The 13,967-nt window shown below is 45.9% G+C and overlaps 1 protein-coding gene across 2 annotated transcripts in view; it reads right to left on the bottom strand.

The window, feature by feature from the left end:
- The window catches only part of LOC106581317 (ephrin type-A receptor 4), a 75,736-nt gene extending 66,609 nt beyond the window's left edge, over nucleotides 1-9,127 (bottom strand). For both annotated transcript variants that reach the window (XR_014381921.1, XM_082966720.1), the window contains exons 1-3: nucleotides 8,930-9,127; nucleotides 7,499-7,566; nucleotides 3,911-4,574 (exon numbers count right to left, since the gene is read on the bottom strand). Coding sequence is in view for 1 of the 2 variants with exons in the window: in XM_082966720.1 (XP_082822846.1) it covers nucleotides 3,911-4,574; nucleotides 7,499-7,566; nucleotides 8,930-9,026 (829 nt within the window). In the remaining variant the exon portion in view is untranslated. The remainder of the gene's footprint in view (nucleotides 1-3,910; nucleotides 4,575-7,498; nucleotides 7,567-8,929) is intronic.
- Between the last annotated feature and the right edge of the window lie 4,840 nt (nucleotides 9,128-13,967).

Below are 13,967 nucleotides of genomic sequence, written 5' to 3'. Positions count from 1 at the left end.
GAGAGAAAAGAAAGGAACCCAAAAGCAAACCCCCGGTCATCCTCGGGGGGCCCTGCCTGGCCTCTTTACCCCCTGTACCCCTTGGCCCCTGTGCTCTGTGTACATCCTGGCGGCCCCCGAGCACCCAGCTGTCAGGATACTGACGTCTTAATCAATCCTGGCCCACGACCTTGTCACACATACCAGCAAGATGGATGAACAACTTAGTGACCTTTGACCCTCAGCCAGCGTTCACAATCCCCTGACCCCCCCTAACCCACACACCCCCCAACCTCACTGCTCCAACAATGATGGAGGAGTCCCATTCACTCAACACTGCTGGGAACCAGAGGCCAAGGTACCCCCATAACCTTTGCACACACACACACACACACACCCTCTTTCTGACAGAGGACTTGAGACCCAACCCCCCATCTCAGCCCCTCTTTAGTGTCTTGGACCACATGATTATATTGAAGTTGAGCCCCCCTCTATTCTGCCTCGTCATGCTGGGGAATATTAACTAGCTCATCAGTGCACTTGAAGGCTGACAGTGAGCTCCACCTTTTAACCCATCAAACACTGAGGTGAACCCTGGACTGACGCTCTGGTAGCCATGAAGACGTGAGTGTTTGTCTGAACTAACTCTGATGTGATAGTTGTCCGTGAGATTGGTATGAGAGGGAACTAAATATTGCTGACTCACACCAGTAATGATACATAATCATTCAAAGAGATTAACTGAATTGAACGAGTGTATTTAACTACCCTCAATCTGCTCTCCTTCATCCCTCCATCTCTGCTCTCTCCTTCTTTGAAGACAACCCAGGGGAGGGAGAAACTGGCCCCAGCTATCCACACAGCCACAGCCACCGACAGGGGAGACGGGCTACATTCCAAAGAACATTCTTGCCATGAAATGCTACCCCCTCAGCCGCAACCTTTCCCACACACACACACCATCTGTGACCATTTGTACCTCAGTGCGTCCTCCTCGTCCCCCCTCAGAAGGAGCCAGCCCTAGGACCCTAAATCACCAGGCCTGTTTGTCATGCAATTAGTCCTCTGAGATAGAGCTTAAAGGCTCCCCCGTAAATGAAGGTAGGTAGAGTGGCCCGTCCCCCACTGTAGCCACGCACCAAGAGAGACACATATAGTAGGCCTATATATCCTTGGTAATTGTATCGACAGATTCAACATATGATCTCCTCTGGCTTTTGAGTACAATTTTGTTTTCTTGCATTGCCATGTTTTTATTCATATGCTGATAGTTAATATAAGACATCCACTAAGTATAGCCACTCAAACAACATTAAACAGAACCAAGAGGGATCATTGAGATGGAAGAGTAAAACAAACACTTGTAGCACTAACCCCCTCACCCTCACTGCTGTGTGTGTGTGTGTGTGTGTGTGTGTGTGTGTGTGTGTGTGTGTGTGTGTGTGTGTGTGTGTGTGTGTGTGTGTGTGTGTGTGTGTGTGTGTGTGTGTGTGTGTGTGTGTGTGTGTTGCTTTCCACCTCTCATCCACCATCATATAATGAGGCGAATGAGCACTGGCCCTACTGAGAATCATCTGGCTGGGATTGGGTCTGGTGGTGGGGTCGGGAGGAGAGAGAGAGAGAGAGACTGGGAATCATCTGGCTGGGAATGGGTCTGGTGGTGGGATGTGGAGGAGATAGAGAGAGAGAGACTGGGAATCATCTGGCTGGGAATGGGGCTGGTGGTGGGATGTGGAGGAGAGAGAGAGAGACTGGGAATCATCTGGCTGGGAATGGGGCTGGTGGTGGGATGTGGAGGAGATAGAGAGAGACTGGGAATCATCTGGCTGGGAATGGGTCTGGTGGTGGGATGTGGAGGAGATAGAGAGAGAGAGACTGGGAATCATCTGGCTGGGAATGGGTCTGGTGGTGGGATGTGGAGGAGATAGAGAGAGAGAGACTGGGAATCATCTGGCTGGGAATGGGTCTGGTGGTGGGATGTGGAGGAGATAGAGAGAGACTGGGAATCATCTGGCTGGGAATGGGTCTGGTGGTGGGATGTGGAGGAGAGAGAGAGAGACTGGGAATCATCTGGCTGGGAATGGGTCTGGTGGTGGGATGTGGAGGAGATAGAGAGAGAGAGACTGGGAATCATCTGGCTGGGAATGGGTCTGGTGGTGGGATGTGGAGGAGATAGAGAGAGAGAGACTGGGAATCATCTGGCTGGGAATGGGTCTGGTGGTGGGATGTGGAGGAGATAGAGAGAGACTGGGAATCATCTGGCTGGGAATGGGTCTGGTGGTGGGATGTGGAGGAGATAGAGAGAGAGACTGGGAATCATCTGGCTGGGAATGGGTCTGGTGGTGGGATGTGGAGGAGATAGAGAGAGACTGGGAATCATCTGGCTGGGAATGGGTCTGGTGGTGGGATGTGGAGGAGATAGAGAGAGACTGGGAATCATCTGGCTGGGAATGGGTCTGGTGGTGGGATGTGGAGGAGATAGAGAGAGAGACTGGGAATCATCTGGCTGGGATTGGGGCTGGTGGTGGGGTGGGGAGGAGATAGAGAGAGAGAGACTGGGAATCATCTGGCTGGGAATGGGTCTGGTGGTGGGATGTGGAGGAGATAGAGAGAGAGACTGGGAATCATCTGGCTGGGATTGGGGCTGGGTTGGGGAGGAGAGAGAGAGAGAGACTGGGAATCATCTGGCTGGGAATGGGTCTGGTGGTGGGATGTGGAGGAGATAGAGAGAGAGAGACTGGGAATCATCTGGCTGGGAATGGGTCTGGTGGTGGGATGTGGAGGAGATAGAGAGAGAGACTGGGAATCATCTGGCTGGGAATGGGTCTGGTGGTGGGATGTGGAGGAGATAGAGAGAGACTGGGAATCATCTGGCTGGGAATGGGTCTGGTGGTGGGATGTGGAGGAGATAGAGAGAGACTGGGAATCATCTGGCTGGGAATGGGTCTGGTGGTGGGATGTGGAGGAGATAGAGAGAGAGAGACTGGGAATCATCTGGCTGGGAATGGGTCTGGTGGTGGGATGTGGAGGAGATAGAGAGAGAGACTGGGAATCATCTGGCTGGGAATGGGTCTGGTGGTGGGATGTGGAGGAGATAGAGAGAGAGAGACTGGGAATCATCTGGCTGGGAATGGGTCTGGTGGTGGGATGTGGAGGAGATAGAGAGAGACTGGGAATCATCTGGCTGGGAATGGGTCTGGTGGTGGGATGTAGAGGAGATAGAGAGAGAGAGACTGGGAATCATCTGGCTGGGAATGGGTCTGGTGGTGGGATGTGGAGGAGATAGAGAGAGACTGGGAATCATCTGGCTGGGAATGGGTCTGGTGGTGGGATGTGGAGGAGATAGAGAGAGAGACTGGGAATCATCTGGCTGGGAATGGGGCTAGGAGGAGAGAGAGAGACTGGCAGCTACTGGTATCTATTTAGACTGATCTCTTCTGAGCCATTTATCCACTAGAGACACACGGCAGACAGGCAGGTCTGTTCCCCTGGCCGAACTAACACATCCCAATAGCAGGCCTGTTCTCCTGGCCTAACTAAAACATCCCAATGGCCTGGATAATTACGGAATTTACAATCATCACTGCTTCAATTACTCAGCCTGATACCATGTAGGAGAGACGCAGCGAGGGGAGGAGGAGAGACAACAAGCAACAGAGAGAGAGGTTGGTGAATAGAGGAGAGGGGGAAGAGGGAGAGAGGGAGAAACAAAGAGAGCGGGATACATGGAGGGAGTGAGACAAAGAGACCTACAAAGAGAGAGGAGGGAGATATGATAAAGAAGCAGGCTTCTGTATGGAGATAGAGATGGAAGGTGAATGAAGAGAGAAAGACAGAGACGAGTATAAATAACCTTGCAGAACAGCTGCTGCCAGCGACTAGAGAGATATATATATTTGAGGCAGACAGAAGATTTCTCTCCTTAACTTACCCTGGCATTTAGCGTTCCTCTCCTCAAATCCCGGGTTACACAGGCAGTTCCCGATGGGCACCAGCCACTCTCCGTCCGCCCCGCAGTACATTTTGGGAACGTCACGCTCCTCAGAATTATGCACGCAGGATCCTCGGACTTCCACCAGTGAAGAGGTGTCGGCCCCGGTGATGGTGTCAGGGAACTGGGCCAGGTTCCTCACAGCCAAGGGACACTTCTTATAGAACACCCTGACAGACACCAGGGCGATGCAGGCTCCCACGTCCTGGAAGGCCAGGTAGAAACCCTTTCGGGTCAAGGCTCCGACGTCCCTGACCTCCGTGTTCAGCTTCATGATGCGATCGCCGATGTCCACCTGGGTGAAGCTCTCGTCGGCTGCCACCGTGTCAATCTTGCCAAACTGGTTCTCTCGGATGTAGCGCTCCTTGTCGTTGTTAGACTCGTAGTAGTAGAGGTTGAAGGTCTCCTTGCAGGTTCCCATGACACCAGGGAGGCTGTTACAGTCGCGCAGGGTGAACTTGATCTCGATGTAGACACGCTGGGCACCACCTCGGAGGATCCAGTCCGTTCTAAGCCAGTTGTTCTGGTTGGGTTCCATGACGTTACACACCTGGTACGTCCTGATGGGAATGTTCTTCTCATCCATGATGCTCACCTCCTCCCACTGAGGACACAAACACAGAGACAATGTTAGAAAAAAATCTGACAAACATTATATCAACATTAGAAAATCCTGGAAAATGGTAGGCCACATAAAAACATTGACTTGCAAACATACATTGAGAACGACCATAGCAAAATGGTGATGCAATATCTGTGTCCCAGTAGGCCAATTATTTAATGGCCAAGCTTGTCAATTCAAGAATAATAAATGCATGACAAGGCCTAATATAAATAGTAAGGCCTTTTATAATGAAACTAATAAGTACAAATAGGCCTACTGTACTCTATTCAATCCTGACTAGTAACTTTTATCTCCACATAAAAGGAAACCAACCAAATCCTTGGGGAACATGCACCATTCAAATTATTACTATAATGTCAAATTTAATGTCTCAATGTAAATCCCCATAACTCCATGATAAATTTAAAGGTCACGAAATGGAGAGAAATACAGAGAGAGAGCGAAGAGAAAGGAAAGGGAGTATTGAAACAATCTTATGTATGAGTTAATGGATAGGCCCTAAGGCTGTAATGGCTTATAGTGATTAGAATAGAAACCCAAGTGATTTGAACAGAAACCCAAGTGATTCGAACAGAAACCCAAGTGATTTGAACAGAAACCCAAGTGATTTGAACAGAAACCCAAGTGATTTGAAAAGAAACCCAAGTGATTCGAACAGAAACCCAAGTGATTCGAACAGAAACCCAAGTGATTCGAACAGAAACCCAAGTGATTCGAACAGAAACCCAAGTGATTTGAACAGAAACCCAAGTGATTTGAACAGAAACCCAAGTGATTTGAACAGAAACCCAAGTGATTTGAACAGAAACCCAAGTGATTCGAACAGAAACCCAAGTGATTCGAACAGAAACCCAAGTGATTCGAACAGAAACCCAAGTGATTTGAACAGAAACCCAAGTGATTTGAACAGAAACCCAAGTGATTCGAACAGAAACCCAAGTGATTCGAACAGAAACCAATAGAAAAAGTGTGTCTGTGTTCTTTCTGTAGGTATACAAATGATTTTCGAGAGGGAGAGGGTTTTGACAGCACACGTGTGGATCGGGTGTATGGATTACGTTATTGATGACTGGCTGGCTTATTATTATAGGAGCAATGTTCGTTTTACTTATGATAAAGAGTCTAGGGAATATGGTGTTTTGAAAGGCATTGGGGACATTATGGCATGCTCATAAAGGTCCAATGCAGCAGTTTTTATCTCAATATCAAATCATTTCTGGGTAACAATGAAGTACCTTACTGTGATTGTTTTCAATTATAATTGTCAAAAAAGAAACAAAACAGCTTCTCAGCAAAGAGCAAAGACTAGCTAGGACTGTCTGGGAGTGGTTTGAGTGGGGAGGGGAAAACTGAGAACTAGCTGTTTATTGGCAGAGAGGTTTGGAAATCTCTTTCTTATTGGTCTATTAACTAATATACCACCTGGTGATGTCAACAGACAGGCCAAAACTCCATCCCACCAAAACAGGCTGTAATTTCAGGCAGTCTTTTCAAACAGTTCTTGCACTAAAAGGGCATAATCATAATTTTCACAGTTTCACATTATTATCTGACCTTATGGTGTGGAAATATATATAAAAACAGGTAAATCACGTTTTTCACTTCGCTGGGCCTTTACATTTTTCAGAATGAGGTTAAAAAAGGGTTTTCGAATTTATTGCATTTCAAAACAAGAGCAGACAAACCAGCCTTCTGCTTGTATTTGGTTAAGATTATAAAGTATTCAGAGAAAGGAGTCCAAACAGCGATATTACTACGGGGAAGGATGTATCCTGCGCTGAATTTGATTCAACGTGTTATCATAAATAATCTCGTTCAAAGCCCTATTCCTTTGAGTAGGGGAGATAACTCTAAACATGTCTGAGGCTCCGGTGCTCTATTCCACTGCTCTCTTCTCTCTGCTTGGCCCTTTATCGTGGAAATCAACTGGTGTGGCAGATAAGGCCGCACCTTTCCCCGATAGCGGAGGAGAGGGAGAATGTGGGCAATTGGTTGTAATGAGAGGGTGAATGCAGGCCTGTCGGCGCTGCCTGCACCCTGTCAATCACTCCGCCACGGAAGAAACGGCTGAAGGAGGAACAGAGAGCAACTAACAGCAGCACACACGAACCAAGTTCATTGAGCAACAACTCAACCCCATGGTGAATAAAACAAGAGTTGGAGAGGCGGGGCTGCGACAAAAGATCAACGTTTCTTTTATGGGTCTATAGCATACGATAAACAGTATCATTAAAATATAATGGATATGCCAGAAGATGTCTGAAAAGACAGAAGAACGTCATTGCTCTTGGATAGCATATGTTGCTCTACTTTGGGACACCTTGTTGGTTTAGTCTATAAATACGACTAAAACTATAAGATGGTTCCATGCAATTAATGAGTTGATTAATCAGACGCCAGTGCTGCTGCTGCTTCGGCCCAGGGAACAACTGTGTCAGACAGGACCCAGCCGCGCGCACCCCGGGCCCCTTCGCGGCCATTCCCGGAACATTCGCACTCTGTACATGATCAGCGCAACTATATATATCCCAATTAGACCACGGGATCACGCATTTAGTCCGATCACATTCCCTATCGCTTTATGGCCCAATCCAATCATACCGCGAGGACTGAAACCCGCTGCCCTTTCCCTTCATTCATCCATTCCAGAGGGCCCTTTCTGTGCTGCCAAGTTCCTCTCCCCGCGCCTCAATGGGGGAAAAGGATATAAAGTTTCTCCACAAAGACCGATTCAATCCGCCGTCTATTCAGGAAACCCGACGCCTGCTACAGTATCGGACTCGAATCTGACCATTACTGCAAGTAGAGAGAGAGAAGGAGGGAGGGGGCCGGTAGGCTATAGAGGACATCATCTCTCCATTTTGAATCAACGGGGGACTCGCGTCCTAACGAGGGGAACTTACCCCTCCTTCTGTTGGGTTGGCGACCCAGCCCAATTCCCCCGCTACGGATCTGGAGTCCAGCAACGTCACTGAAAAACATAGAAAGAGAAGTGAGCAGTTATAGGCTGTTCATAACACGGATGATGTGTAACATTGTCTACAGTGCTAATATACCGTTTGAAAAAGCCACGGTGCTGTTATGATACCATAGTTGGATAGTTATGCAATTTGATCGAGGAAAACAATTCTGCGCAATCTGCTCAACGAAAAACCAGTCAGAAATAGGCTAATGATCGATGTGTAACGACATATCTATAGGCCCATGTCCACACATATAACTCCATAAACTATTTCATATGTTTGGATTACTCAAATAAGTAATTTTGATATTTTTTTTCAGGGGGATTTGTGATTAAAAACATAAAGGGACCCCATTTTACGGGGATTTGATATTTGTATAAAGAACCATGGGTATTGTCATTGTAACCCAGTGACTGAAAGTCTGGATGTTTGGTTAAGAAATGGGCCTAGATATTGGAGACTCCGTTTGTCTGTCTCAATCGAAGTCAATTAGAGGAGCACGGACTTCTAAATTAATTTGCTTCAGTGAGAAATCAGAAATAATCCGTGATGAGGTTTAAATAGTCTCTGATATTTCTTACTGCAATCTTCTCAGTGCGCAGTGACGAAAATCTACATTTTAAGCGCGTAAATGTGCATTGAATTTAATTTTAAAAAGTGGATTTAATTTAAGATGTTAACATTTATCTGAAATTACTTGGCTTAGGTAATTATTTGAATACTGTTTTGAAGTTAATGCATTTGACATAGAAAATGCACAAGAGCCACTTGATAATTGAATGGGGATTATTGTACGGAACTGCGACTGCAATACATGGTTATGAACTAAAATAATATGGCTCGTTTTGGAAGGGGGGGTTGCACCACCGTCCTGCACAAAACCAGACACAGACATGCCCTCCAAAGCAATAATGATTTCTACATAAAATCGAGTCTTTGTAACCTATATGGCTCAAGAAAAAAACGAATTTTGTTGCAGAAGGTGACTGTTGCTTAATTAACAGAAACTCTGAAGTAAGACTTCCCAGCACTCCACTCGGACCCTGCTAGAGCCCCATATAGACTTCATACGCTCCGGCTTTCTGCCAAGCGCTTTCAACAATTTGGGTAGCAAGAGGACCAAGTAGCCTACGACACAAAACGTTCGATGGGTTTGACGCATATGGAAATCCAATGTCAGAGAATAATGGCACATGTTGTTGAGCAAATGAATAGTGTTGCCCCCTTATTTGAGTGCTGAAGGTCCTTGCACGAGTCCAGAATAGCTACGGGACAACGGGCTCGTGGTCCGTCTCACACACGAAGTGGATGGAGTATAAACTAACAGAGAAGAGGTCCAAGACGGGGCTCCGCTGTTATTCCAAGTCTTACCTTCATTTGGGGGGTAAATCCGTGCCGAAGAAACAAACGTAGAAATCCCAAACAGCACAGAGGTCGCCGTAAACAAAATCCCAGCCATGAGTGCCATTTGTCGTTCGCCTTTTTTCTCGTCGTTCGTTCCGCTCCTCGCAGGTCTTGCTCTCTCTCTCTCCCCGTGGGATATACGTTTGAAGCAGGGATAGAGCGATGCTCCGAAAACAGCCGGGAGGCGGGTCTGAGCGCTCTGACGCGGCAGTCATTCCAAATAGGAAACGCAGTGGACGGGAAAAGAGGGGCAAATAATCATTAACTGCCCCCCTACCCCTCAGCCATGAGTGGACACTGTGCCAAATGGGACTGTGTAAAGGGCCAGTTGTTACTGTAATATTTAGTGCATTTCTTTCATGCGGACACCACTCCTTTTCTTGTTAAAGACAACCAATAAACTTCCAAGATAATGTCGTTACATTGTTATTAATAATGAAGATGAAATTCCCAATAACGTTTCAACATTGGTATCCCTTATTAGGTCTAGGCTATAGCACGTGTCTCAAAAGTGCTTTGCTCAAATAATCCCAAAAAATCTTAATTATTTCTTCGGACTAGTCGTTGTCATGTGTAGTCAGATATTTGACATTTTTCTCATAACGTGAGTTAAACCTTCTACTCGTCATTGGACCGCGTTGTGATCCCCATATGAAAGTTGTCTCCAGTGATGTGCAGCGCTGTCCAAGGTGAAACACTTTAGACCAAGGTCGCCACCTAGCGGATACAATCACAGATAGTCTGTATATATTGGATTATGGAACAAGTAAGACAATGACCCAATTACATAACACGATATTCCACTTTGGGAAATTGATCATAACAATTATGTGATGAATGATGGCCACGAATCCCGTGTTATTTGATTATAGTCGTAATTCAAATAGCATTTTATCAAGGTTGTATTGGAATGAAGGTGTGTTGGGCTGATACATCTGAGGATCCTTCCCTGAGTTGTGATAACACACATTCTAATAACAGTTAACGCCTAAAGGTCTAGAAATAAATCGATAAGAGTAACCTAACGTTTTCCTTTGGGTTTTTCCTCAAACAATGAAGGCATTTTTCGGTTTAGAAAAATCCTGTGTTCTCCCTTTTGGTTCAGCCTGTCTGTCTATTTACACGTTTTCCTCACCCTCCCTCTCGCCCTCACGTCCTCCTATGCAAGCTGGATCTTTCTCCATGCTCCTGCGGGATGAGCCAAGTTTTGCAGCCTCCAGGCAGGCTTCAGTGAGCCGCAGAGGGCCATCGTCGTGGGATAGGTGTAGTTCTCGCATCACCTCACACAGTCACTAATACATACACAAGGGCCAGCAGGTTACCCATAGTCCTGATCATGACTTTCATATTATTATTTTTTTTTCTTCACTTTTATTTAACAAGATAGGCCAGTTGAAAACAAGTTCTCATTTACAACTGCGACCTGGCCAAGATAAAGCAAAGCAGTGCGACAATAAACAACAACACAGAGTTAGTTACACGTGGGATAAACAAAAGTACAGTCAATAACACAATAGAACAATCTATATACAATGTGTGTAAATGGAGTAAGGAGGTAAGGCAATAAATAGGCCATAGTAGCAAAGTAATTACAATTTAGCAAATTAACACTGGAGTGAATAGATAGATTTAAAGTGACACTACAGAGTTTAAAAAAAAATATTTCAGCCAGTAGTTTTAAAGTAGTACTCAGGAGCCAAAACGGTCTTCCAGAAAAGGTTGCTAAATTGTGTACTATGTCATCCATTTCGTATGATATGTTAGATCCTGCAACCAAAAAATTGCTTAAACCTGTTGAGGACAAACGTTCCGCCTGCGGAACCCCTAGCCAACAGCCAATGGCATCGCACGGCGCGAAATACAAAACCAACTAAAATACCACAATTCAATTTTCTCAAACAATCAACTATTTTACACCATTTTAAAGATAAGACTCGTTAATCTAACCACATTGTCCGATTTCAAAAAGGCTTTACAGCGAAAGCAAAACATTAGATTATGTTAGGAGAGTACATAGACACAAATAATCACACAACCATTTTCCAAGCAAGCGTATATGTCACATAAACCCAAACCACAGCTAAATGCAGCACTAACCTTTGGTGATCTTCATCAGATGACACTCCTAGGACATTATGTTATACAATACATGCATGTTTTGTTCAATCAAGTTCATATTTATATCAAAAACCAGCTTTTTACATTAGCATGTGATGTTCAGAACTAGCATACCCACCGAAAACTTCTGGTGAATTTACTAAATTACTCATGATAAACGTTGACAAAATACATAACAATTATTTTAAGAATTATAGACACAGAACTCCTTTATGCAATCGCTATGTCCGATTTTAAAATAGCTTTTCGGCGAAAGCACATATTGCAATATTCTGAGTAGATAGCTCGGCCATCACGGCTAGCTATTTTGACATCCGCCAACTTCGGGGTCACCTAAACTCAGAATTACTATTAGAAAAATTTCATTACCTTTGCTGTTCTTCGTCAGAATGCACTCCCAGGACTTCTACTTCAACAACAAATGTTGTTTTGGTTCCGAATAATCCATAGTTATATCCAAATACCTCCGTTTTGTTCGTGCGTTCAGGTCACTATCTGAAGGGTAACGCGCTAGCGCATTTCGTGACAAAAGATTTCTAAATATTCCATTACCGTACTTAGAAGCATGTCAAACGCTGTTTAAAGTCAATTTTTATGCTATTTTTCTCATAAAAAGCGATAATATTCCAACCGGGCAATGTTGTATTCATTCAAAGACTGAAAGAAAAACATGGCGAGTTCTCGTGACCGCGCATCTACAGTCTCACTGTCCCCAGGCTGACCACTTACAAACTCTGCTCCTATACTTTGCCCAGAGACAGCAGACACCCCATTCCACTTTCTGGCGGCTTCAGAGAGCGAATGGAAGCTTTAGAAAGTGTCACGTTACAGCACAGATGCTGTAATGTTGATAGAGATGCAACAGAAGGACAACATATTGTCAGACAGGGCACTTCCTGCATGGAATCTTCTCAGGTTTTGGCCTGCCATATGAGTTCTGTTATACTCACAGACACCATTCAAACAGTTTTAATTTTAGAGTGTTTTCTATCCAAATCTACTAATTATATGCATATTCTAGTTGCTGGGCAGGAGTAGTAACCAGATTAAATCGGGTACGTTTTTTATCCGGCCGTGAAAATACTGCCCCCATCCCAAAGAAGTTAACTTTGATCCCACTTGAATGTGTAAACTGTAGGTTACACCTGTCAATGTGCATTTTGCCTGGGAACCACTTTAGTGGATAGTCTGACTAATGCCTAAACCACACTCTCCATGTAGGCGTAACGACTCCGCCCAATACGGAGGTGGTCAGATGACACGGATGCTACACTAGAGGACTGTTTTGCTAGCACAGACTGGAATATGTTCCGGGATTCATCCAATGGCTTTGAGGTATAGACCACCTCAGTCATCGGCTTCATCAATAAGTGCATCGATGACGTCGTCCCCATAGTGACTGTACGTACATATCCCAACCAGAAGCCATGGATTACAGGCAACATCCGCATCGAACTAAAGGCTAGAGCTGCTGCTTTCAAGGAGCGGGAGACTAATCCGGACGCTATAAAAAATCCCGATATGACATTTTCAACCTCTCCCTGGCTGGGTCTGTAATACCTACATGTTTCAAGCAGACCACCATAGTCCCTGTGCCCAAGGAAGCAAAGGTGATGTGCCTAAATGATTACCGCCCAGTGGCACTCAGGTCGGTAGCCATGAAGTGCGTTGAAGGCTGGTCATTGGCTCACATCAACAGCATCCTCCCGGACACCCTAGACCCACTCCAATTTGCATACCGCCCCAACAGATCCACAGGTGATGCAATCTCAATCGCACTCCACACTGCCCTTTCTCACCTGGACAAAAGGAAGACCTATGTGAGAATGCTGTTCACTGACTACAGCTCAACGTTCAACACCATGGTGCCCACGAAGCTCATCACTAAGCTAAGGACTCTGGGACTAAACACCTCCCTCTGCAACTGGATCCTGGACTTCCTGATGGGCCGCCCCCAGGGGGTAAGAGTATGCTATCCTTAACACTGGGGCCCCTCAGGGGTGTGTACTTAGTCCCCTCCTGTATTACCTGTTCACCCACGACTGCATGGCCAAACACGACTCCAACAACATCATTAAGTTTGCTGATAACACAACAGTGGTAGGCCTGATCACCGACAATGATGAGATGGCCTATAGGGAGGAGGTCAGAGAACTGGCAGTGTGGTGCCAGGACAACAACCTCTCCCTCAATGTGAGCAAGACAAAGGAGCTGATTGTGGACTACAGGAAAAGGCGGGCCGAACAGGCCCCCATTAACATCAACAGGGCTGTAGTGGAGCGGGTCGAGAGTTTCAAGTTCCTTGGTGTCCACATCACCAACGAACTATCATGGTCCAAACATATCAAGACAGTCGTGAAGAGGGCACAACAAAACATTTTTCCCCTCAGGAGACTGAAAAGATTTAGCATGGGTACCCAGATCCTCAAAAAGGTTCTAGAGCTGCACCATCGAGAGCTTCCTGACCGGTTGCATCACCGCCTGGTATGGCAACTGCTCGGCATCTGACCGTAAGGCGCTACAGAGGGAAGTGCGAACGGCCCAGTACTTCACTGGGGCCAAGCTTCCTGCCATCCAGGACCTATATAACAGGTGGTGTCAGAGGAAAGCCCATAAAATTGTCAGAGACTCCAGTCACCTAAGTTATAAACTGTTTTCTCTGCTACCGCACGGCAAGCGGTACCGGAGCACCAAGTCTAGGACCAAAAGGCTCCTCGACAACTTCTACCCCCAAACCATTAGACTGCTGAACAATTCATAAAAATCGCCATTGGACAATTTACATTAACCCGTCCCCCCTCACTTTTTTTTACACTGCTGCTACTCACTGTTTGTTTGTTACCTATGCATAGTCACTTCGCCCCCACCTACATGTACAGATTACCTC

The sequence above is a fragment of the Salmo salar genome, chromosome 20, assembly GCF_965601325.2.
Source record: "Salmo salar chromosome 20, fSalSal1, whole genome shotgun sequence".
Lineage (NCBI taxonomy): Eukaryota > Metazoa > Chordata > Actinopteri > Salmoniformes > Salmonidae > Salmo > Salmo salar.
Note: the sequence above shows the minus strand (reverse complement) of the source record. Positions and strands in the feature narration are given on the sequence as shown.